Consider the following 27547-nt stretch of genomic DNA (forward strand, 5'->3'; position numbering starts at 1 on the left):
GGCGAGTTGCCGTGTATCGGGGGTCGCTGTAATGGATTTGATGCGGTTGATCAAATTGCTTTTAAAAAAAACGTATATCTTTTGTGAAATACTGTGAAACAAATTGAATCAAAGTGGAAGTTTGGGAATATTTTAGCGTGAAACAATTGTAGAAAGTTTACTTTGATTCGGTGTGAAGTGAACCATGGAATTTTTGTAGAGGTTAGTTTCCGATTTAACTGGCACGATGGTTTCTTCTACGAGCGGGTGATTAAATCAATGGGTCGAAAAGTTTTGCATTGAGTTTGATAGAAAGACAAAAGTGCATTTTAACAAAAGAATAAATGCGAAGTAGGTCAGAAGCAAGTTAAGGAAATTTGTGGGAAGGTAAGTTTTTATAATGGGATATCTCAAATTGCGTTTTTGCTATAATAATATTTTTACAGAACTTATATATTAATCTAGAAATAATCAACAATTAATATTAGATACACAAGAAATTTTCATTTCCACACAATTAATTACCACACAAAACAATCGAAACAAAAATATATAATTTTTTATAGTTATAATATTTTCGGGAAAATATATTAAAACAAATCAAAAATCATGATTATCTGATAGTCTGTGATTAAAATGTAAAATTTTTCTACTTCCAATATCGTTCTGCCGACACTCCTTTTAATTAAGATTTTTATCACCCAGCATTAATCATGAAAACAGAGTGTTCGATTTAAGTCACATCAAAGGATTTAAGCAATGACTATTAGTCTTCTGGCTTCTTCCTGATATCCTCGACACACTTTCAAGTGTCGAGGTCGTTTGACAGAGACCTTCGTCGGGGTCACCATTGTATCCAAGATCCACGACGACCGCGAAGCGTCGTTTTGGACTCATGATCTCTCTCTCTCTCTCTCTCTTTCTTTCTCTCCTCCTCCCAAGAGGAGCAGATCAATAAGTGTTAGGTGCGTTTCAACGGCTTAGGATATCCTTCATATCCCGCGATAAGGTTTACATCTTGCGCAACCGTTCATTGACTGACCGTTCTAGGTCGCTTTACAATTTATAGAAATTCTACTTATACGATTTAAGCAATATGTAGATTTTACGTTTTAATATTCGTAATATCACTTTTTATGAAGTTTAGTGAATGAAATTTTGAATGACAATAGATTGAATTTTGATTAACAATAGATGAAGCTTTAAAATTTTAAATAATAATTTGTCTGCTGAAAAGAAAAGTTCAAATTCTGATAAAAAAAGTTAAAAATATTTATAAGAAAAAAAATTATTTGTATTAAATTCATAAAATTTTAAACCTTTCTTAAATTTAGCTTAATGCAAAAAAAAAATATTTTTATCTAATACTTCTGTATAATGTATCATAAATTACCAATACACAAAACGCAAAATTAAAATAAAATTTTATGACGTTCAATTAATCTTAGGTTTAATGATAAATAAAAGAAATAGTGAAATATAAGTAATAATCAAGATTTCAACATTTTAAATTCATTTTAAATATTATTCGTATTAAAATAAACAATTTTATTGTAATGGATAAATTCTACCATAAATTCCAAGTAATATTTTTCTAATTAAAAATTATATTTTCTCTTCAATAAAATGAAGAAGGAAAAAAATAATTTAATAATTTATGAAATTTCATTGTTCAATTAAAAAAGCATTTAAAGAATCATCTATTTTTTTTAATAATAGTCTTCTTCCACCGACTAGATTTGCGCGCAAAAGTTTCCTCTAAATCGTTCGACTTCGTTGTATCGTTGCATATGAGTTGCCACACAAATTCAAGCAACAATGAAACGGTCGTGCAAGTTTCTAATCAGAGATGTACCAATTTGACACAATGGCCACCGGTTTCAGAATGAGCGTATCGCGTTTCAGAATGAAACGTAACTGTGCCAAATTTAATGATTCAACGCCCTATTGCGTCAGTTAACAACGCCATCTGGCCGTGATGCGTCGCTGCTGAGTTTCGGGGGATCCCCGAGGAACACTTCTTAACCATGTTCTCGATCGACAGAGATGGAATTATAAATAGAACCCGTGTCTGAGGGTAGACAATGGAGGCATCCGCAGAGTGGATGTATATACATGGAAGCTTCTACAAAAATAGAACGATAACACGAATTTAAAGAGTTCCATTCGACGGTGCAGTTGCACCCAGCGCGTCGTCCTTAGATGCTAATCTTCTGAGGTTGCTTAATGAAAAAAATAAGATTATTTTCGTCCATGCACGTATGTTTTAGAAGTGGACGTTTATTTTAATTATAGCAATCTTATGATTTAACGTAATCAAAATTAATATCTTCGAATGATGTTATGAGGTACGTTTTGAAAATGTTTTATATTTAATTAATTTTGTCATATGAGTATTAATTTTTTCGATAAAACAAGATTAATAAATATGGTAGGTCAATTTGTCAAAAGAATGTTTCTTCAATGATTTTGAGATATATTATTTTACATATCCAATTTTTTTTTGTACATCTTAGTCGACACAATATTTTAGTTTTAATTTTCAAAAATTATATAATTATAGTATTAATTTTCAAAAATATTTTAATAATAATTATTTATAAAAAATTCTTTCTTAATAAGATTTATCAAGAAATGATCAATTCATCAAATCTATTTCAATCTAATCATTTTTTTTTACTGTATCTTTATATTTCAATACAGTTTTACAATTTCCATTTCATTTATTTTTATGTAATTTCTTGGATACAATTTTTGAAAGAATTTTTCACAAAAAAAAGTAGAAAATACATTGCCAAGCTCTCATAATCGATCATAAGATGATATTACGTTGATGTCCTTCGCAAACAGGCAAAAAAATATCTGCGTCATGTCAAATAATGTAATTTCATAGATGTTGATTAAAATTTTCGTTCTACGCAAAAAAAACTTCGTTCATCATTATTGCAATATCGCCGAAGGCCTCTTGCGAATCGTGCATGTGAATTTACTGTTTTTTAATCAAGAGCACGAAAATAGCACTAGGGAAGACTTAATCAGCCTGTCTAACGTGAGTGGATGAAAGGAGGTTCTATCTGATTTGAATAGAACGACGCTGGGATGAGGCTTCGGTAAGGTCACCCGGCAAGATCTTGTCTATACTGAATTACACGATCGTCAATTCCACGTCATGAATACACTATATCGACCAAATAATACTGACTCATCGAAAAGTAATTCTCTGTTTATATATTGTTCTATATAACGACGTTAGTAGAATTATCCACTTTTGGCACGTGTACTTAATAAGATTAGATCATCTTAAAATAATTATCTTAAAATAAATATTTCAATCAAATTCAATAATTTCTTTAAAAAATTATATATAAATTATTAATCTCCTAATAAATTAGTAAATATATGCTTGATTTTTTCAGATATTTAAGAATATATATAATATTTCTTATTTTATCTGTATTATTTAATATTTTTAAATATATTTCAAATAAATATAATAAATGAAAGAATAAAATATACAAATATGTAGAATTATATTTTGCATCTCAATAAAAATTAACATTCATTATTTTCAAAAGGATTAAAGGATTAATTAATAATTTTTACAAATTACAAAAATAAAAATCAAATTATAAAAATGAAATTTATCAATTTTAATTTGATAATTCTGATATTGGATAGTGATAAATAAGAATTGAAAAATAAAATCAATGAATATAGTCTTGTCTACCTGGGTGGTTTGCAACATGACAAAAATAATTGAATCAGCATATATCTAGTCCAGTACACGTACCTCGCGTTCCTGTTATCTCGACGAAGTGCATCTTACAAAGTGGTTTCACTTTATCATTGGCTCTCACTCGCGTGTTTCGCATCGGTTATTTATGTCCAACGATGAGCGAAGAGAAACCTTCGTCGAGGTCGCTCTCGCGCGTCGAATTTTCAATTAGATTTGCATAATGACCGTTTAAAAGATACTCTAGCTAGCTTGCTAAGGTGAAAATTGAATTTACACAAGCAGTTACGTTCTCACTTTTGCAAATTGCAATATCTCTCACGATAGAAAATCGATTATATAAAGAATGGGAAGAAATGATTTATTATGATTAAAATATAATAACATTTTCATTTTTTAACAAAAGAAAAAATGATAAAGAAGATATTTAGAAAAATATGTAGTTTTAATGTACGTTTATAAAAAGAGTAATGTATATATAGAATCATTAAAAAATCAGTAATCGATAGCAACTTCATTATTTCCTCTTTCTAATATTGATAACGAATGAATGTTATAAATTATTCATTTGATAGTCAGAAATGCACAATGAACTATAAAATTTCATGAATAGTTTACCAATGTAACAATTTCGAATTTGAAAACTGAAAATGTTTAATCAGAAAGCAAATTTAGTCGAATAAATACTCATAAAACCGTGACAATATTATTAAATAAGTTCGAGTAAATTTATAATGTAAATTTCATCCGTATATGCTCGTTTAAGAATCATTAAAATCAGCCATTATATCATCGATAATAATAAAAATTGAAAACAATAGATTATTTTAATCATAAATATATAGGAAAAGAGATCAGAAGATCCAACTTAAATACTATAATATATAATCAATCAAGTTCCAAATTTTTATCTATATAATAGACTGATAAATCACGCGATCAAAATATTTTAATAGATAGTAGTTTCAAATTTCCTATTATACCATTTTCTTTCACTCTGTTTCGATTTACAGATAGATATGCTCAAAGTACAGATCGTACAAATGGGATTGTTACGTCGTGCAATTGCAGCAGTATTAAATCCTTCGAGATTCCGGATAAAGGTTGTTTTCCATACGATCATCATCATACTACACCAGTCAATAGATTGTTATTTACGGGTTATGGAGTGTTATGTAATACCGACAAGAGTCAGGTTCAGGTGGAAAGGTCGTTTCCATGTACCTCACTTTTCACTCACCGGAACAATTAAATGTAGAATATCGCAGGAATCGCGTTTTCGATTTAAGCTGACATACGACGATATACGGCTTCGATTTTTCGGTGTCCTTTAGAAGTATCCTTTAGTTTCAGTAAGTTAATTAAAATTTCATTATTTTCAATCTTTGATATTGCATCTTACTGTGAATAATTAATTCACATCATTCTATTATGACAATTTATTTCTTTTTATATGAATATATTATTTATAGCAAATTTTTTAAATTGATTTATTTATTTTAATGATATATCTTAGATACTATCGCAGGTAAATGTACAGATGTTCATGTATTAATAGAAAATTTAAATATATAAAACATTTTATAAGATTTGTATATAATATGTAAAAATATAAAAATATTATAAGAAAATCATACATTGTTATTTAATATAGCATAGTATTCAATAAATGAGTGAAATCTCTATTTAAATTCTATTTATTTCAATCATGAGTTTCATATTTATTTGTATATGATACAGATTATTGTAGATAATATCAGATTCAGAGAGAAAATTCAGAATTAAAAGGAATTTTTAATGTGATAAATATAATTATTGAAATAAAAAAAATATATCAAATATCATTTATTAGAGTGATTACGAACTTATTCGTTTTCCTATATTAATTTAGCATATGTACATACATATATTACTTAGATTTATTGCTAAATAAATAAAACGATCTAAGCGAATTCAACATATGTATTTATATCATTCATGGATAATGAACGACAAAATTGATGAATGTTGTGTTCACTAAGTCATTGATATCGCTATCTGGCAGAAATATGTGGAGAAGTTCTCGGTCAGTCGAATGCAAACGAAGTTATTATGGATAATTTGCATAATGGGATTTTAATCTGTAGACATGTCGAGGATCGAGCTTGGTGACACCTTATTGGTGCATAAAAGCATGCAAAGTATTAATCACCTGTTCTCCGAACGGACAGCTGTTCAATGAAAAACATAAATTTCCATTTGCTTCTAATAAATCAAGCTATTATTTCAACTGTACTTATATCGTATTTTCTCGTAAAATAATACCTCTAAATCAACAAGTTTCACTTAAGAATTTTCCTCAAAATTAAATAACATCTTCCAATCATTTTTTCTATGATAGTTGACTCATCACACTTGCAATAAATCTTCATCTTTATTTCTCTTTTCTCTCCCTTATATTAATCTGCTCATTATAGATATTTGAAAATTTCCAAAAATACCCGAGCTGAATGACTCTCGACATCGTTTCCACGTCGTCCACTAGAAAAACGAGATAATAAGCGAGTAAAGATGTATGACGCAGCTGCGACACGAAGCAGTTTTGCGATTGAAATCGTGAAAGGCGGGCGACTTCCCGCTTCGGCGTGGAGTGACGAAACAGCCCCGTTGACCGACATTGCCAGAGCACGTGTCGAGCGCGTCGACAACCGACCAACGTTCCAGGCCAGCGATGAAATTCAAGAAAAAAGGGAAAGTGAGAGGAAAAAAAGCTTCCCAGGAAATCGGGGAAGGGAGAATACGGGGGAGGCGCGAGAATTGGCCGAAAATCGTGTGGATTTTCGGGTGTTTCGGGGATGATGTGCGAGGAGGAACGACTTTGTTCGTGCAGGGCGCCGTGGCGTCGCGCCGACAGGCTTCGAGCCAATGCGCTGTGAAAATGCCCGGGTGGGAAAGGGTGGATCGGGGGTGGCGCGCAAGCGTCGTCGTGGTATCGACGCTTCGACTCCCGGGCCGAGGGAAAGAAGCGGATTCAGACGGTAGTAGTAAAGCCTAGCTCGGGTCGGCCGAGCGCAAATGTGCGCTCTACGTGGTGACAGCCGCGTCTCGTTCGAGCTGCTCTCATCTAAGATCTCGTTGTCAGATCACGAAGAGCGTGGTTCTGAGGTTCAACGTTCGATCGTTGAATAAGGGGGAGAGATGTGTCTGGCGTGATGGGCGAACGAAGAAACCGTGAAGGGTAGAGAAACGTCTCTACCAGAAGTGTGAACATCCCCTTGGTTTCAGTGTGTGCCTCCATCGTTCTGTTTCTATCTCGTTCGTTCGGCCCGTCTCTCTCTCGTTCTGTGCCTCTGCCTGCCTGTTCTCACTGTTCTCTCGCTGTGTTTTCTGTCCTGGTCACACACACACACACATATACATATACACACACAAACGTGTCTGTACTTCTTTTTCACACTTTCTGGTCGTCATCATCTCTGTTTCGAGATTGAGGTGGTAAAAGTGGCGCGAGCACGGGCAGACCCAGCCGAAGACTGGCAGCGTCCAAGGCACTGGCGGAGCTGGTGCACGAGATCAGGATGAAATCGAGGAGGTACGTGGCTCGATGGTCTCTTCAGCCGATTAATGCACAAATATCGGCCAAAGATGGCAGTGGCTAGGTCGCGAATCACGTTATCATTCATATCGCGACAATGTTAAATGGACCAGATATACATTACATTCGCCACTCTCTTTCTCTAACGCTCTTTCTCTCGCTCCTCATTCATGTGCTGCCGCTTCTTCATGTTCCGACTGTTCACCCTGTGCTTGTGCTAGCAGACAGCCTATGTCGCGCGCGTGATACCCTTCTGTCCACAGTGTTCTCGATCGAAGGTTTCGTTTGCTTCAGAATTACACGATTCCGTACTTTTCCTCGCGCTAAATCGTCCAAAATCTCGAAATTGCTCGATAGTGGAACGGCGGGAACGCGGAGAAGGTTAAGTCTCATTTGCATTTTTCAAGATCACCTCACCAATATTCATCCTTTCGATTTCATTATTCAATAGATACGGGGAAAGGAGATGGAATGATCGAATAATGAAATCATTTATCTGTGATCAAACGTGAATGAATATCGAGATAGAGATTCCATAGATACAATGCGTATTTTCTTTTTATGTTCCTCCTCGTTGTTGTTGCGTTTTCATCATGTCTCTCTCTCTCTCTTTCTCTTTCTTTTTAATACTCTTTAACAGTCTTGTTCTATCCCCTCTTACTCCTCTATTTTACTCCTTTCCATCTCTCTTTACACCCGCTTCCTCCACTTCCTCTAACTGAACTCTTTCATCCCCCTTTTCACAGTGTGGGCCACGTTCGGCTTCCTTTGATACATATTCGCACACATTCTTCCATGCACACACACTCACATACACACACAACGCGCGCGCGCACACACATCTGTTCGAAAATTGATGTCACGAGGCGAGGGGAGAGCGGAAAATACATAGATACACGTACATCGACGCCGGATGTACATTGACTCGGCTCCTATCTGTGTGCTCCCGTCAGCTTATCACGACATGCGCATCATTGGGCAAATATTCGGTTAACTAAACAAGGCAAACTACCCACGCCTCCACTCCCTCTCGTTATACACGTATCCATGTACCGTGTGCCATGCTTATATCGCGGTGTGACGCTAGTTACACATAGAAAAGCCAGCATCGCAACACGACCAATGTTTTTGCGAACCCTGGTTTGTTCCTGCTCTGGCGATAATTGAAGAGCATCGCCAGAAATATACCATCGACGCGTTTTTTCCCTTTTCTTTTTTTTTTTCCACTACCTTCCATCCGTTTTCCGTTCATTCGCCCCTTCTCGGTGCTCGTTTTGTCATCCACGTAAACTCGCATCGTTGAACAAGTTCACGAATGAACGATAACTGACAGATTTGACGTTCCTCGAATGTGATCGTTCAACTGGAAATTAAATAATAGGCAAAAAAAAAAAGAGATATTGTGTTGAGCATGATATAGAGCAATTGATATTCGCATGACGATAATTAAATGGCCTTCGAATTCTTAAAAAAATGTTTTCTTGTCGATACGCTTATAATTCTTTGAAAGCATAAAAAGAATTTTAAACAAATCGATTAGTTATTTAAATTTTTCAAGGGAATGAAAAATATTTTATCATATCAGTTGCAATAATTTTTAAACATTTATATTTCAAAGAGTTGAAACAATCGTGATTAGGTTTCATAGGAAGTATTATAGAGAGCTCTCGAAATAATTTGTTTTCTTTGTTTATTTTTCTTTATATTTTCTCATTATTCATTCGTTCTAACCGATATTTGAGATTGAAATGCGACAAAATTGCCGGCACGCGATCAAAAAACAATTATCGAACACTTTTAATTCAATACTTCTTCGTTCATTTAAGTTTTCCTTTCTTTTCTACCTTTATTCTTTTTTCTCGGTTTCTTTCAAACGAACGAAAACGATTCATTCGGTATTTTTATCGCTCGCTAGAGCCAGATACCTGATTATGCGCCGGTTGGAACGCGTCCATAAGAATAAAGAATATCGATGAAGCGAATGAAATCCCTTGGTCCGGAAACTTTTCTCATTAATTGAGCCACTGTGTAAAAGCCGCCCTATGGAGGGCGTAATAACTTTTGCTATATAGAGCAAAATTCAGAAAACGGGACGGTAGCGATAACGTGATTTAAAGGTTTAATAAAGTCAGCCACGTAGATTAATTCGCTTTTGGACGGCGCGTGCACGAAAATGATTTGTGTGGCTTGATCAAAATCGCCTTGGGAATTGATTGGATTTCATTCTGTGTAAATTGTCCATTATCGTACGCCCATTGAATATTTTTCCATTTCGAAACATTCAAAATGTAGAATGTTCGATAAAAATATTCAGAATTTCTGATAAAAAAATTGTTGATTTTTCTTTTTTTCTTTCTTTCTCCTTTATTGAGTTATTAGGTTTGCAACAAAAAAGCGAAAAATTTCCATTTTCTGTTCTTTAAATATTTTTATATCTCTAAATGAAAGATAGTGAGAACATTTATAAGTTTCGAATATAGTACAGTGAAATTGTTTCTTCATCTTTCTTTGTTCGTTTTTCTTATTGTATTTGCAAAACTGCAAAGTTTTCAAACTTGTAGGTCGAAAAGTATCGAGTAAATGGTAAAAATACTTCCTCGCAAATAGTACTACATTTAGTCGATATTATTACCTTCAATGAAAATTAATGGTTTACGTAATTTTCTTGACTTCTTGTTATCTAATCGATCAGTTAATAATATAATCGCAACTTACAATATGATTAGAGAAAATTATAAATTCTATATATAAAGTGTAGATAATAAAATCATGTTAATATATCTTTAATCTTTTCTAAATTTTATTATAAATTTTGTTATTTATATTTTATTCAATATATACTTAATTCATAACATATTTCTTCGCCTTCATTATAATCAATAAACAATTGAAAATAAAATAAAATTGAATCGGTAAGATAGTCTATCAATTTCTATCAAGCTTTAAAAAAACGAAATTTCATATATTTTAATTCAATATAATAAAAATTATTTTGTATTGAGATAATTATCAACTATAATATCAAAAAAATAAAATAAATCCAATTAAATAATTATATTGCATATCTTGTTAACAATCTCCAAAGAAATAGTACCCTTCTACTTAACAACTTGTCCACTGACTTTTGCTTGTCTTTTCTTCTGAGCTATTTTCATTGAGATTCTCATTAATCTTGAAAATCTAAAGCAGTAAGTAAAGAATTCTTTTTACCTGTTCCTTTTAGTTTGCTTTTGTGTACCGTGTTCTATCAGCAAACTGGAAATAATAATTCCTTTGAAAAATAACGTTTGTAATCAAGATAGTGTAAAGATTTTCTAACGATAAGAATAACGTCATAATCAGAAAAATCACGCATAGAAAAAAAATCTAAATTTAATTTATTTTTGAACTTTATATTTAATAATTCTCTCTGTGCAATAAATAATGTATAAAAATATAATGCAATGAAATTTTTCATAATGAGTCGAAATGACAGAATAATTATCTCTTTTTTCTTTTTTGTGTGTATATATCTGTATAGAACTTCGTTTTCCACACGATTTACTTTGAAACGACGTCGAGTGCACACGTACTCGGCCAAGGTATGATTTAAAGAATCTTGCTTCAGAACGAACCAGGTCTCGTTTTTCATTCATCTCGTGGAATTTGTTGAAAAATTCCGCGTCTATTTTTACGTATCAAACTGTATTTATAGAATTTGAAGACGTAATGCAAACGTGGACCGAGTTTTGCAAACGTTCCAACCATTTTCTCTCTTAATTGGGTACACTTTCTTTACTGTTCTCAGTTAAAAGAATACTATTCTTCGCGAGACAAGTTTCGCCATTTCTCGTAACAAGCATGCTCGACAAGTTTTCAAATTTAAATCCCGTCGAAAACGGAACTCTCTTTGCGAAATAACATTATTCTCGGTTTAATTATAGTTTCTATTCATATTTCTTATTTGGAATACTATATAAGATGGAAACAATGTATTTTGGCATTTTCTTTATCACTTTAAGAGATTTTTTTCTATATCTTTTTTTTTCTTCCTTAAATTTTCATGATTTACCTTCAAGTTTTATAAATATCATCTTATAATCCATTTTCAGCGTTATACATAATTTAATATCTCTCATAATTATGCTAATTATTAGATAAAGATTGTAAAAGAGTTGAAGGTAACTTCGAATATCTCATTAAAATGAAATATATGTAGAAAAATCATTATCTCGAAGGTTCTTCAAAATCGATGACACAAATTTTTAATCAGCATATTAACAAAAATAATTAGTAAAAATATTTTCATGTTATTTATTATATATTAAATCAAATTTATGCAATTCTAGAAATTTATTACTATTTATTAAATATTTCTATTATCTTTAATATTAATATATTTTTATTATTAATTAATGGTATTATTTTCGATATTATTATCAATATAGTTCAGATATTTAAATAATATGATACAAAATAATGTGAATAATTAATTTTCCATCTATTATTATCGTTCAAACATAAAAATATGGAAAAAAGATCTTTTCGTGATCGTGTCACGTGCCATTGAAGACCGTTGACGATAAGACATTTACAAGGTAACAAGGGAAACGACAAAAGTAAATCTTTACGTGATTTTTAAATCCGAGGTCGAGACTTCATTAAGCCCTGAATTTTTATATAAGAGACTTGACCATCACCGAATTAATGTGTCAATGCGCAGAAATCTGCTTAACTCGAGCTTTCATCAACAAGATTTTCGTTTGATTCCAATCGCGAATTAATCAATCATTATCTTATTGGCATTTTATCAATAATATTCTATGGATATAGACTGTCTATTTTGAAAATAGCAATAATTTTCATATTCAGGGTTAACTATAGATCATTTTATTTCAGTTCAAAACTAATCTGATAAAGAGCATGATAACAGAATGAAAGAAGCATTGAAAACATGAACTATTTACACTTTTTATTATCGTATAAAATCGTATTTATAGACTTGAATATATTTTATTTAAATTTTTATCAACTTTAATTCTTCGTTAATTAAGCATTAATTGGACAGAATTAAAAAGAATTTTTGTTGGATATAGAATGGATAAAAAATTATTGTTTCTTAATTTCGAGTATTCCATAAAATTGAAATAAAAGAAGAAAGTTAAAAAAAATTAAAATTTAAAAAATTTTGTAATTTTCGAAGAGTTTCGAATTTTTATTACCTTCTATTTTTAGAATTTAAATTAAATAAAATTTTAAATTAAAAACAAAGAAAGATGTAAAGTTTTAATTACTTTTTTTTTTAACTCTTTTTAGTATCTTAGAATTTATAATTATAGATGGGAAATTTCATTTCTAAATATTTTTATTACTATTTCAATTGTTATCGAAAAAATTTAATGGATAAATAAAGAATTTAATGAGAAATGTCTCAAAAGTTTTGGAATTCTAAAATATTTAAAAAACTAGATAAAAAAAAAACCATGAAGAAATATTATATTATAAAGTGTTCATATAAAAATTCATCGTAAATAAATTAACCTTTTAATTTTTTATTCTATATTGACTAATACTACTAATATTGAATTTTACCAATCTTTATTCATAAAACTGACAATTTTGTTAACAAAATATTTGATTGACGTTCACTTTCTACGATCAACATTATGAAATATTATGCAACACGAACGTTTGCTTTACGTCAATTTGATTGACTATATCAGAGAATATTCTGCATAGTGTAGAACGATGCTCGAGGGGATGATTGTCTCGCGAAGAACGCATTCTCGCTATCGCAATGTCTTCTCTGTCTGTATGCACTCATGGTTTACGAGGTGAGGTTAACGATCGTCACGTTAGTACTTGAAACGAAAGATTGCTTTAACGACGTTTATCTTACGATGGGGAATACGAGCAGTGGATACGATGATTTTCTATAGCGTGTATAAGAATAAGGCTTTTAATTGGAACAAGAGTGTCTTCGTTACGTATATTTTTAGAATCTTGCGAAGACTGTAATATCGAGGATAATTTAATGACGTTTATCTTGAGATTGCAGATTGTTAGTATAAACCAGACTTGATAGATTTTAATTGACATAAAGATAATGAATAACGATTTGAGAAAATGGATTGTTTCGATTATATTATGATAATATTTTTATGTCATTTTATATTTATATATTAATATTATGGAAATGATATCCTTGATGAAAGATAAAATATCCTTAAATTGGAGTTAAATATATCAAATAAATATTATATTTCAAATGAATATTTCAAATATTTTATTTCAAAAATTGCAAAAACAGCTTTATTTTAAATGAACGTTATAAATTAAATAATTTTTACATTTGAATTAATTTACTTTGAAATAAAATTTTTAATCTTGTGATTATTTATTCACTATTTATTCACTAATTCTATTATAATTTTTTAAATTACTTTTAAGAATACATAAAAAACATACTAAGATATAAATATACTAAGATAATATGTAAACTTTCCTTGTCAAACATCTGCAAATAACATTCAAACATGCAAATACTCTGCCGTTCTTCAAAATAACAAACACTTCTTTTCGTATTAAATATTTCCAACTCAAGTCACGCGATGATAATTTGAAAAAGAAATTAATACTATACCATTTAAACAAACACCTTCAAACAACAACAACAATATTCTTTCACGATTCTTCTATTCGAATTATTTATTTCGTATTCGATAATTGATCGACCAAATATTCCAAACAAAATATATAGAAGTTCCTCTTTAATTCGGCGATAGTTAGCTACGTGATGCTTCATAAAACAGGCCTCCATTCAGGATCGACTCGGCTGAATTATGAATGACGGTCGATAGCTAGAGGGAGAACGCGTGTACTGGCCATGCGAGTTTCACCTGGCTTATGTGGCTCTTGTAAGAATGTGTATGAAAAAAAGAACGACTATTGATGCCCAACTTTCACTGCTTTTCACCCTTTCTCGTATTCGAACAATCTATTCTCTTGGATTCAATTCATGTGCTACACCTCCAAAATACACCAATTCTATATATTTGAAATCGAGATGTATGCGTATATAAAAAATGGTGAGTGAATAAAATTTTCCAGTGTAAACATGGAAAAGCTGATGTGAGATATGAAACGACATCATGTATCAATGTCCATGATTGTAAAAAGGATTGTAACGCTTTTACTGGTTTGAAAGGGATCGTAAACAGTTTATTTAGTTATACTTGATTTTAGAATCCAAGTCTTTTATATCGTTTGAAATATAGTACGTGATATTTTATAGAGTGATTTCCTTTCTTTTTTTTCAATAAAGAACTCCGTCAAATCTAATTTATTAATGGATTATTGGAATATAATTCGAATATAATCGAAGATTGGAAAGAATTTTTATTTTATTCGTCGTTTATTAAACTTATCGGTTATTCCTACCCCCTTTTTTGCCAGTGTGCTGATTGCCCGATTGTTTTGATTCTGCGATGCTTGAAATACATCGAATAATTACACTTTCTTATGCATTCAATTAATAAACCCGATATCCGATACCGATTTTAACTTCGATGGATTTTATTCGTTTCAAAGAAATTGCCGTATATAAATATTCATTTCTTTTCCTCCTACGTATCCAACTTTCGAAATCAATTTTCTAACTAATCAAATCATTTCATTAAATATATATATTAAGTATATATAAACTACTTCTTTTAATGGTTAAAAAAAAACAAATATAAAAGCATCGAATTTCTTCATCAAAATTCTTCATTCTTCAGCTCCTCGTTTATACCTTTGATTCTTATGCATCGGTCACTTCATCACGCCATCATCGTTCTTGCAGTCATCGTCTGGTCCTCTCACCAGTTCAGCATCTCGTGATACTCCTATAAATTAAAACGAGACGTCAGCGAATTCTACTCTCTGCTTCCAGCAATATAGCTGTATTGATTCTCCATCAAGATCGTCGAAATTACGAGGTCGTTAGAGAAGGTATGTTCGCATAAAGATCTCGGACAAAGTTTATCGTTGCTGGTGGAGGATTGACAGCCTCCGGCAGGGCAAGTCTCGAGGCGAAGGATCTCGAGGAAGTGGAGGAGTGAACCAGGTGCGAGCTACCAGGAGAGCCTGGCACCTGGCTGTTTAGTGGCTGTTGATAAAGGGGGGGTGACGGGTAACAGCACCTAAGGGCGGGTGGGGGGATGCAGCTCGAAAGGGTGGCGGCATGGAGGAGCCCTCGCTGGAGGCTCTCATGCAGGCGGGCCTCATCTTCGTGGTCAGTGTCGCCATCATCCTCTCGAATCTCCTCATCATCGCCACCTACCTTAATTTCCGTGGTAAGTACTTTAACATCTCGATATTCTTGGTAATTTTTCCGAAAATTATTTATTTCTCTTAGATAAAAAGAGATTGCATTCTATTTTTGGAATTTAATTGGAAAATCAATAAATATTCTTAAATTATATATGTTATTATTGATTTTTAACATATATATATGCATCAAGATATAGATAGATTTTCTTTCCATAATTTTCGTTCCTTAAAAAATATTTTTCTTTTTCTTTTATAAACAGTGTATGTAATTTTGTATCTTCGTACTTTTTTCTATTTCATACTTTTCCAAATTATTACATTTTTAATTTCAAAATCTTTTTACAAATTTATATTAATCATTATTATAATTAATATTCATTAATATGATATTCATAATTAATATTCAAATTCATTATCTTGAAATATAATATTATTTTTTTTTTTAATTTCCTGACTCTGTCACCACAGAGCAGTGAAAAAGCAACGAATACTGTAACATTCGGTGAAATGTGGTTCACACTCGAGATAAATACAAATGAGCATCACACCGCACAGGTCCCTCCGAGGTGATAAACTACTACTTGCTGTCTCTCGCGTCGGCGGACCTTCTTTGTGGTCTGCTGGTGGTTCCGCTTTCGGTGTATCCGGCGCTGGTACGAAGATGGGTCTACGGGGACATCGTGTGTCGTCTCGTTGGCTATTTGGAAGTTACTCTCTGGGCGGTATCCGTTTACACCTTCATGTGGATCTCCGTCGATCGATATTTGGCTATCAGGTACGTTTCAATTTCTTTCATTCTTTTTTATAGAAAAGCTATGTTCAAAAGTTTTTGGATATTTATTATATTTTTTCAAGAAAGATGAGAAATAAAATTAAACCGGTTCAAGTAGAATTTGAAAAGAACATTCAATGAACAACATGAATGTAAAACATTTTTGTTTTATTTAAAATACATTAAATAATGTATACGATGATGATAAAATAAACGTTTCTTTAATATTATTTATAATCTAATAACGCCCTATAGCAATATAAAACATCTTATTAATTTAACATATGTTCAACATATAGAGTAATAAAATAAATCCAAGTTGGAGCGATAATCAATATCAAGATATTAGGTAAATCGAAATCTCAACAATCTTCGTCAAACTTTCTAATTCATTCTATATCTTCATCGATCAACAACTTATACATACACACACTCACATATATACACATATATACACATGTATATACATACACGAATGATCCATTATTCACTAGAACTTCAACTCTATATCCTTGACTCTTTATTTCTCCATGTATTATAAACTAAATCATAACCCTCAACTTTTTCCAACGTTCAAGTCCAACGTCAACCAATATACACGACGAATGGAATTAAAATTGAATCTCAATCCTGGAAATTGACTGGAATTTGAATTTTTAAGTCGAGTTCATGATTAAAGTATCGATTCGACAGGAAACCATTGCGTTACGAGACCGTGCAGACGAAGACCCGATGCCAGTGCTGGATGGTCTTCACGTGGATCAGCGTGGCGATGATGTGCTGCCCGCCCCTCCTAGGTTTCCAAAAGCCGATTTTCGACCGGGAGGCGTTCATCTGCATGCTCGACTGGGGCAACATGGCTGCTTACACCATCACACTGTCGATCCTCGTGCTAGGCCCATCGGTCATCACCATCGTCTACACCTACTGCTACATCTTCACTATGATGAGGCGGCTAAGATCCGGCGTACTGATACACGACAAGGAGTACGCGACCGCGCTCTCGGAAAACCTGAGTAATCCGAGTCACATCATGTCCTTTGTCCTGGTGATGGCTTTCTGGGTGTCCTGGGCACCGTATGCCGGTCTCCGGATATACGCTGTGGTTAATGGACCGCCGCAGGTAATTTAAATGTCACGCTCTTTTTGTGAATATGCAAGGAAGTATCTGGGAAAGATCAGTTTTTATATGTTAATACGAGAAATCGTATTTATTCTCTTTGAAAAGTACATTTCGTATAAAAATTTCATAACACATTGGTTCAAAGAATATATTTTCTATTTAAAATCAAAAATCGTATTATTCGTGGATTAAATATGAAAACTTATATATAATCAGATACAAACTTAATATTATTGGTTTCCTTTCTTTATTATAATATTTTTTTAATCAATTATATAGCAAAGAACTTTTTATATATATTGAAATGTAAATATTTAATGATTAATAAGTTATACGTTATCCGATTTGCATTATATCACGACTGAATGCTCATAAAATTTGCACAAATGTCGAGGTAAATCTTGATAAAACATTTATTTGTAATAAATCAATAAATTTAAATATACAATAAAAATAAACTAAAGTAACTTTATTCAACAGTTAAATTAGAGAATGTGAGAATCATTCTTAAATATTAAATATTTTAAAAATATAAATTTTTCAAAATAATGGAACAAATGATAACTACGACATATAATATCATCAAATATTTCAATTTATTCGCATAATATTATCGTCATGTTCCAGGTACCGTTTCTTCATTTCGCGGTAGTATGGCTGGGAGTGACGAACAGTTTCTGGAAGGCGGTAGTCCTCGGAACCCTGAGCCCGCAGTTTCGATTGGCGGCTCGCGTGCTCTGTCTGACGTTGTGCTGCCGGCATAGACGACTTCCGCCCGAGCTGCTCGGCCTCGACGACGACGATTAAACGCCAAACGCCTACGAGAACAAGAGGGGAAACGCTTTCCTTTTGCGCGCGAGCGTTTTACAACACGCGCCTCATTCCTAGAGCATCGCTTTTCATCTCACGGTATTCGAGATCGTTTCTTGCATCCGCCACCGTTCTCTCGGAGTCTTCTTCGAGGGCTGAGACTGAGATTCTTTGTTCCGAAAGGTGCTACCACGACGTCCATGACAAACAAACGATCGATGCAGTAGGATTTCCAAAATGTGGGGTAAATTTTAGGAAAATTATTTATAAAATAGGAATTCTTGTCGACGAATTGTTCGATAAACGAACGATCGAAGATTAAAGAAAGGAATTCCTTTTTTCTTTTTTTGACCGTTGCCATTTGAAAACTTCATCTTCACTCTATCTTCAATACATCTATTATATATCTATAGATTGATGCATATAAAATATCGTTTTTTTTCTTTTTTATTTTTATGTCGAATTTTATATCGAATAGAATAATCAGATAACTGGCAGAATTTTAATTTCGCTTTATTTCCAAAATAATTTGTAAAATGTCAGTTCTAATAATTATGCAAAAGCGTACAAGTTGTTCTAAAATAACTTATTAATTGAAACGATTATCTGATAAAAATAGAGGGTAATAAATAATTTGTAAAAATATTTCCTTCAAATATTTCTATATATATTTCCAGTTTTTTGTTTTAAATTTAAATACAATGATAAAAAAGAAATTAATATATTACTCTGAAGAAGTGATATTTCATATATAAGCATCAATTTAATATTTATCATTTCAATTGAAACTGTTATCATTCTCACTAAATGGAAAACGAATTTTCAGCTAAGCATGATTTCAGCCAAGTATAATAAAATAAATTTCTCTCTAAAATGAATGAACAGTCAGACACCATAATAATAATAAACTTCGAAAAAACTAAAGATTTTTATCAACGGAATTATCTTTTATCATTAAACGTGTTCGATTCAATCCGAATTGTACATTGACGCGTGTTAATAAAAAATCTAATAAAAAGAGAAAAGAAATTAAGAAACCGGACAGAAAAGAGAATTAAAAAGAATAGATTTATCGTTTCTTCAAACTATTCATATCACCTATAAAGAAATCGCGTAATTTTTTTTATACAATTTCAATTTAAATAATCAATTATACGTATATTTATATACAAGCGTTTATTATTAAAAAAAATTACTTTAATTCGATAAAACGCGAAGAAAGAAGCATGAAGTACAGTTCAAAGAAATCGAAGCTCAGCTTGACGAAGATTCTCGATAGGAACACCATCTTCGTTAGCGAATACGTCGATCTAATTCCCTTTCGACGACGTTTTCACTCGACATGAATCGCTATAATTGATTAAATCGCGGCGACGCTCTGTTTATTTCCCTTTTTTTTTTGCTTTTTCTTCTTTTTTCGCGAAACGCTCTCGAGAGAAAAATCGACGAAACGCGGAGAGCTCGCGCGTTCCTCTCCTCTCCGTCGTTTCGTGAGAGCGTTCCCGACGGAAATTGATCGTTGCCTACATTAAATGTATCTACGTGGTAAGATCAAGCTCAAAACAAATATCTTAGCCAGTCGAGATAAAAAAAAAAAAAGAAAGAAAAAGAAAAAAAAGTAACGTATAAATATATAATCGGGGGACGAACGATTTGCTTGCGATCACGTTAATGTGATTACATGGATATCGATCGAAAAAAAAGGTGTATGAAAGAAGAATGATAAAAACAGGACGCAAAAATAATAAGAGAATACTAGGTCAATTAACGGAGATGCCTCTACGGAATGCGACGCCGCGTCTATCTGCGCGCCAGTAGAATGCCCAATGTGAAACTGAGAACTCGAGGATGGGGTTCCGATCGCCATGGTTATACGCTTTTTTTTTTAATAACGCGCTTCCTCCTCTACTCGGCCACTCGATCGGAATTCTTTCCGCTCTCTCTCTTTCTAATTTTTAATCAACAACGAGTGACAGGTTTATTTTGTCTATTTCTTTATTCTAACTTTTTTAACTTTTTGTTTGAGGAATAATGATATTGTGAATAAAATAATGATATTGTGAATAGAATTGCTTGTACATTTATGAAAATTTATATTTGATTGGAAATGTATAATGTTTTTAGTATGCAAAGTATTTGGATTATAGGATCATTCAATGAATGAAAGAAATCTTTAATCTATTTAAATTTCATTTATTTAATTATATTTATAAAAATCCATAGTCTGCTTCTTAGAATTTTTGAAAAGTTAAATAATATTTTTCATAATTATTGTTTTTTTTTAAATTTTATTTATAACACATTAGTTATAACATATTAGTTCTTTAGAAAAAAAGGAAAAATTGAAAGATAGTTACTTCTACAAAGATAAAAGATATTTAAATATTTAATATTTAATATTTGATTTAGATTGCTTAAGATTATAAGCAATTAATTTTCTCTAATTATTTTCCTTATTCATCAAAAAAATTCACATTTTTTTTTTATTAATATTAATCCTAATATTCTTTTGTACAACAAACAGTTTAAATAAATTTATTGAATTTTTCTTTTATAAATTTGTATATAAGTGAATATTTCTATAATTTTATAATGTTTTTCAACAATTTTTCTTTTAATAAAATTACCTCTATTTAAGAGAGAGTAATTTCTCTCTATTAAAAGAAAAACTATGAATCGAAAACATTTTATAATTTAATTCTAGATATGCTTCTAAAAAAAAAAAAATTTATAAATATAAGATTCTATATATTGTTAAATATTAAAGTTAGATACAAATAAAAAATTTTTATCATATAAGATCAAATTCTAATCAAAATAATTATTAAACTTTCACCATTATTGTGTCAAGAAACATCGACCGATAACGATAAAAGCTAATTGAATAAAGATTAATTGAATAAAAAAGTACAAATTCATTTAAGAACTGCTTTCGACATTTATTGTCATTAACTATTTTGAGAGTGAAAGTCACTATCGGACAATCACTTCCAATGCAGTGTCCATTTACGAAAAATATTTTCGAGAGTTTTACTCTCAAATGTATTCGCACTCTAAGAAATTATGAAAGAGCCATAGATGAAAAAAATAATAAATTTCGTTGTAAATTTACTGGACGAAGGATCGCTGATAAAGTCGAATCACTTCGTGATACTCTATTATTCCATAAATTTTCTCTCGAAACTTCGTATCGTATTCGAGATAGGAATTTAATTTAAAGATCTTCTTATTCGAGTTTTTATTCAAATCGACAAGAAACGCGATATAAAACGGGCAAAAACTTGGAGAAAACATTTTCCGTGGGTGGAGAGAAAGCAACGGCTATTAATAAAACGTACGGTTCATTTATAAACCGGACCGTTTCTGTAGCAAATAAACTCAGCTGTTCAAGTAGCGCAGTTACGAATGTTGCATGGCTAACGCTTTTATGTAACGAAACTCTGCATGACGTTTCCGTGACGGAGATATTTATGCCTTGCTCTAAACGTTGTACGCATTCTATGTAATTGTCGATGAAAAGATGCGTGTAATTAAGTGTTCCGTTGGGGAAAATGTCGGTGATTCTGTGACAGCTTCAGTGAAATCAAGTTGTATTATATGAAATGAAGGATTCGTTACAATAACGACTCATGTTGATTTTTGTTTTTTTTCTTTTTTCTGTTCAAAAGAACAAATGATTAAATTAAACTTTAATAACTTTAATTTTTGTTCAAAAGATATAAAATTATATATTATTTCACAATTTTTTAGCGATATTAATTTTAAAAATGAAATGAAAAATATATAAAATTGAAATGAATATTTTTTAAAAATAATATTTCAATGGTAAGTATACTTTAATTAATAAATTCCCCTTTGATAAAAAGTAGAAATTTATTTAAATTGAAAAAGACAAATATTTTATATATTACGGCTTAATAAATGTAACTATTTGATGGATTAAATAATTGGGAAAAAATATAATAAATTGATATAGTCTGGGAAAAATTGATATAGGATACTTGCTTAAAAATAAATAGAATAATTTATCTTAACTATTTATGAGAGATAAATACTTATGCTGTTATTTAATTACATTTATCTGAAATAAATAATAAAATAGATCTAGAAATTTGAAACACTTGTAAAAAATAATGTGTCACGTGAAAGTTAAACTCTTTCATCGATTTGTGTATACGTTGTTCTCAAGGTTTAGAACGTTCTCAGAAGCAGACATAATATTGATTGAAATATAGGTTTTTGTTACGCATTTGATTGTACGACGAAAAAGAAAAAGAATTGTGTGTTGAGCCAGATATTTACATATCGTATATTAAGTACGAAATAATCTAAATTTTTTATAGAAATTTTTCGCAGAAAACAAATTATCTTAAATAATATTTAATATTTTATACATGTACAACACGATCAAATCTTAGAATACTTCTACAATTGTACATATATTATTATTTTTGAAAATTTAAATTAATTGAAAATAAATTCTATCCTGTTTTTTGTAAAATATTACTTTAAAATAATTCTAATAATACAAACAACTTTTGATTCCTCGAACAACGAAAAAAAATATTTAAAAAATGATTTTTTGATAATAGAAAAATTTGAAAAAAGTTTCATTTAGTTAAGAAAGAAAAGAAAAATGAAGAAAAAGAGAGAGAGAGAGAGAGAGAGAGAGAGAGAGAGAGAGAGAGAGAGAAGGATGGAGGAAAAAAGAGAAAGAAAAGTTCAGGAAAATATTGTTCCCGTTACGCTCCAAAATGCAATGCTCATACGCAAGCAGATGAGCGAGATCCTGAGATTTCTTGGATGATGAACATTAACCCTTTAAAAAGAAATCCAATACGCAAATCGGTGTCTAGAAAGTCTCAGCTTCTACTCTATTTTTTACTCTAGACTTCGTGTTTTATTAAACTATAAGGCTCTTCTGATAAAATAAAAAGGACTACGAATACCATTAGATGCGCGACGGTAAATTTATCGTGCCATTTTGATATACCAAGCTATTAAATTAAAGGGTTAAGGTGCCCGGAGGTGCTCTGAAAACGCTGATATTAAGAAACGTCGAAACATTTTCTCGATAATTTATACGAAATGCGAAATATCACGATAGCGGCCATTATTCAATGGAAAAATAAATGGATTTAAAATAACGAGGGAACGGATTTTGTCGATGTTTTGTGATGTTACGATGTTTTAACTATAGAACTGAATCAAAAAAAAGTTTTTTGACTATGTTATAGTTGAAGCATTAGCTATGTAAAACAATACCCCGACTAAAAAAAGAAAAAGCAAAAAAATAAAATCTTTATTGATTGACGACTTGTTATTAAACAATTGTTTGGCAGATTTTAACGACAGTTGTACGATTTTTATCGTATTAATAATTTGCTACGAACGAACAACATGTCGTGCGAATTGTTTGCCAATGCGACGAGCCATGGTATCGATATTTACAATTTTCTTGTGTACATGAAACATTTCTTTTTTTTAATATTAATGACGAGATACAATTTAATAAATAATACTCGTCAAATTCAATCTTTGGAGAAACGAAACTTCGATATTTTTTCTTTTCTTATCGAGAAAAATAATATTTAATTTGAATAATTTAAAGACATAATTAGAAAATATCATTGTTCGTCGTATCGTCCAATAATTCCAATATCTGTTTTCTATATTTTTTCATCTGTATATTAATACTCTCTATAAACAATGTCCTAAATAATAAAAATTTCGCAAGTTTTTTAGCCGGGGTTCATCGTGGCACATAAGTGGATTAAAAAACGAAAAAAAAAAAAATACGCTATGATTTTGCTCCGAATGTCTCTTCATGTGTGTATGTACATATTAGATCGCGTGTGACGCGGTTCTTTCGTCCAAATCCGTCGTTGCAAAACTTTAAACTTTTATGATGCAACGTCTCGGATGCACGCTGACATAAGAGTAACTGCATCAAGCAAGGAAATTGATTTGGATAAATGTTTCGTGGATTAAATAATTCTATTTCCTGCTGAATTCGTTTGAATAGAATGATTTAGTAAAATCAGAATTTTTATATACTTGAATGAGATACGCAACGAGGAAATTATTTCATTCTTGAAAACATGAAGAGGAGTCATTTAATCTTATTTCATTCATAAAAATTATATCGATTGTGCAATAATTGGCCCATTCAGAAATCAAATTGATATCAACTCCGTATTTGTGAAAATTTCTTAATTTTAAAATCATTAAAAATATGAATGATACACGTTTAATTTTTCAAAGGTAAATAAATTAAAATGAATAAGATTGGCCAACTTTTGTTTATACATGATCCAATCGAATAACTTTGATACGATAATTTATCTTTTAGAATCTAGGTACATTTACATTGTCTTCGAAAGTTCAATGCAAAATGTTTAAATTCATTTAAGGATCATCATCCAGCCTTTATTTTTATAATGAAATAATTAAATAATATCTATATTTTCTTTAAACGATATTACATCGATCGAGATAATTCCTTCAGTTATTCTATTTGATGAAAATTATAAAAATAAATTATAGAATCTTCAAAGATTGAAATGATTCTTCTTCGATGTAAACTCGAAATCTAACTTATACTGATATTTTGATTGAAATAATTATTTCAATAACTATATATTCAATCATTTATTCAACATATGTGTACGAAACATTCTTCCATCGTTTTTAAATAACAAACATCTTTTTGAAACGCGAGCTTTCAACAATTTGAAACGCGTCCTTCCCTGCAGCCAGAATTCAATTACTCCGTCACGCCACACAAAAGGCGAAGGAGTGGTCGCTTAAAAGGGAACACCGTTCGAAATACCAGCTTCCGGTCTTGTTCCATCAAAGCGAGAAAGAGAGAGAGAGAGAAAGAGTTCCACTTGTGTCAGCGTGCATCCGCGAAACCGCCAAACCGAGCAGTATTAAATTCCTCAGCGATAACGAGATTCTAAATACTTTAAAGTCGCTCAAGAAAAAAAGAAAAAAAAAATGAAAGAACTGGAACGAAGCAGAAGGAAGAAGGGATAAAGTAAAACGAAATTGAAGCGAAACAAAAGAATGAAAAGAGAAGGTAAAAAGAAAAAGAGAAAAGAATGGTATAACCCAGTACCTGCGTTGAGAAAGAAAAATCGAAGCGTTGCTTCCCTTTGTGTTTTCTTTTCTCGTTGTACACTATATTTATTTTCTCGTCTTGCAGACGCAACGTGGATAAAAATAACACGAAGAAACAAAATGGCAAAGGAAGGGATGGGATTATGATAGGGGATAGGAACGGAGGATACGCGAGATATGGTCCCTGGCAGTTTTCCGGGCGGCCTCCATTATTAACGATTAATTACATTTTTGTACCTAGCTGCTAGTTTTGTACTAGTTTTGTAACGTACCTCACCACCGGACGTGCTGTTATTGCATATTTTAAGCGGTTGTTAAAATGGAAGGTTGATCGATCACCCACATGGATGCCCGGCGTTCATAACGTGGTTGTACACGATCGATGATCGTAGCGATGCTAAACCGGCACGGCCTCGTGTGATAAACACGACATTGAAATTATCGCGAAAAATTTTCGTGGCTCAACGATTTTGACAAGTTTTTTTTTCAAGCGTGGACCATCCGATCGATGCATTCCTTCGAATGGATTTATCCATTCTGAGTACAGGAAGGAAGAGATTGATGAAAATTGTTTTCTCTCATCGAAAATCGTTTTTCGAAATGTAAATTATAATTTCTCTTTCGTTCGAAATAAATTGGAACAGGATATTTTATCGATCTAATCGATATCGTGATTATCACATCAGGCATATGGTTGTAAAGTACAATAGCAATCTCGAGGTTCCACCTGTAAGATCGAGAGTACTTTAAAGAGTTATTTCAGCGCTGCAAATAAAACATCTTTAAAAATAAAAATGAAAAAAAAGATAAAAAAAGGAAAGTCTTGTTAATCAATATCCATATATTATTACGATAATATATATATATTATCGTAAGTAACTATGTTTATCAATACGAGAAATGTTGTATTTGATCGCTGAAATGCTCGAATCGCGCGCAAGCAATCAAAAAAATGAAAAAAAAAAGAAAAAAACAGGAATATAAAACTCGCAAGAAGATCGTTGTTAGGATGCAAGCATGCGTTTTATTCACGCTTTACCTATTGTCTATCGCAATGCTTAGAATTAAGATCGAATCTCCAAACGCGGTGTACCATCGATACGCTCTGAATATACAAAGATTAAAAAAAAAAAGAGAAAAAGATCCCGAAAATTCGTGCGTGGATGTTTGACGAAGCGTTAATCGCGTGCTTTCATCCTGCATGCGTTGAAAAACTTGCAAGAAAAGGGAACTCGGATCATGGTGGACTACGATTCTTGGTTGTCCGAGCGAAATGACGGGTGTACTAGATACGAAATTCGACGATAACGGTACAATATTAACGATTATTGTCCTAGCGCAATAGAATAGTAAGATGATATTCCAATAATAAACGGCGAGATCGTAGATATCGCAAATTTCACTCGATATACGACTCGATACGATGCTTTGTATTCATTTACCTCAAATATCCTTAAACAGATATGATATAATTATTAATATAACTATTAATATATTGTTCCATATGATGGAAATTTGTACACGTTACGTGTTTATACGTTTGTTTCTTTTTGTTCTTTTTTTTAATAAAAATGAAGTGTCAATTGAAATTAATTATTATCTATCTTTTGGATTTAAATGAAATTGCATGATACTATTTATTTCTTCTAATATCTTGTATATATAATTTTAATTTTATAATATATATTATATTTTATAAATGTTACAAATGTGGAGAAAAACAAATTTTAAAAGATTTTGGTTTATTTCCTTTTTATTTTATAATTTTAGAAATAAAATGGTTTTTTACTTTTTATATTTTTTAATAATTTTCTACCATAAAAATACTTATAAAAATATTCAGTAACAGAATCGATCCTATTTGAAGCGATTGTTTATTAAAACAATTGTATTATTCAATAATTTAAATTCTATTTCAATTGATTTTCATAATTGATTTCATAATTGAAATATTCACTTTCTGATATAATGTTAAAGAGATTCTATTTCCATAATTACATACAATCGTTTTCGATTCATTATAAGCATTATATTCCAATAATAAACAAAAGAAAAAGAAGAAGCAAAAATTTAAATAAAAATAAAAGATTTATTAAAATACATTTTCTTAACGTCTTTAATCTTCTATAGAAAACTTGAATT

The 27547-nt window shown here is 31.2% G+C and overlaps 1 protein-coding gene and 1 long non-coding RNA gene across 3 annotated transcripts; one reads left to right on the top strand and one right to left on the bottom strand.

Annotated features, from left to right (window-relative positions):
• LOC107993430 (G-protein coupled receptor 52) lies at positions 1 to 26812 on the top strand. Of its 2 annotated transcripts, none has more exons than XM_028664625.2 (5): positions 1 to 366; positions 15199 to 15601; positions 16134 to 16353; positions 17044 to 17473; positions 18101 to 26812. In XM_028664625.2, the coding sequence occupies exons 2-5, from the start codon at positions 15490 to 15492 to the stop codon at positions 18278 to 18280; spliced, it is 942 nt and encodes a 313-aa protein (XP_028520426.2). In that variant the 5' UTR covers positions 1 to 366; positions 15199 to 15489; the 3' UTR covers positions 18281 to 26812. The 2 variants fall into 2 exon arrangements, with proteins under 2 accessions (XP_028520426.2, XP_016905328.2); XM_017049839.3 differs by lacking the exon at positions 1 to 366 and adding an exon at positions 7142 to 7283.
• Positions 5189 to 7226, bottom strand: LOC133666208 (uncharacterized). Its single transcript, XR_009830005.1, has 2 exons — positions 6017 to 7226; positions 5189 to 5922 (listed from the first exon to the last, which is right to left on the bottom strand). It is a non-coding gene; the product is annotated as an uncharacterized LOC133666208 (long non-coding RNA).
• Positions 26813 to 27547: the final 735 nt, after the last annotated feature.

Source organism: Apis cerana, linkage group LG6, assembly GCF_029169275.1.
Source record: "Apis cerana isolate GH-2021 linkage group LG6, AcerK_1.0, whole genome shotgun sequence".
In the NCBI taxonomy this organism is placed as follows: Eukaryota; Metazoa; Arthropoda; class Insecta; order Hymenoptera; family Apidae; genus Apis; species Apis cerana.

What these genes read in the sequence shown, in the direction of transcription:
- LOC107993430 (XM_028664625.2), top strand. Translation starts at nt 15,490, where the DNA reads ATGGAGGAGCCCTCGCTGGAGGCTCTCATGCAGGCGGGCCTCATCTTC. An exon ending in CACCTACCTTAATTTCCGTG is followed by an intron (nt 15,602 to 16,133) that starts GTAAGTACTTTA and finishes CACACCGCACAG; the next exon opens with GTCCCTCCGAGGTGATAAAC. An exon ending in TGGTTAATGGACCGCCGCAG is followed by an intron (nt 17,474 to 18,100) that starts GTAATTTAAATG and finishes GTCATGTTCCAG; the next exon opens with GTACCGTTTCTTCATTTCGC.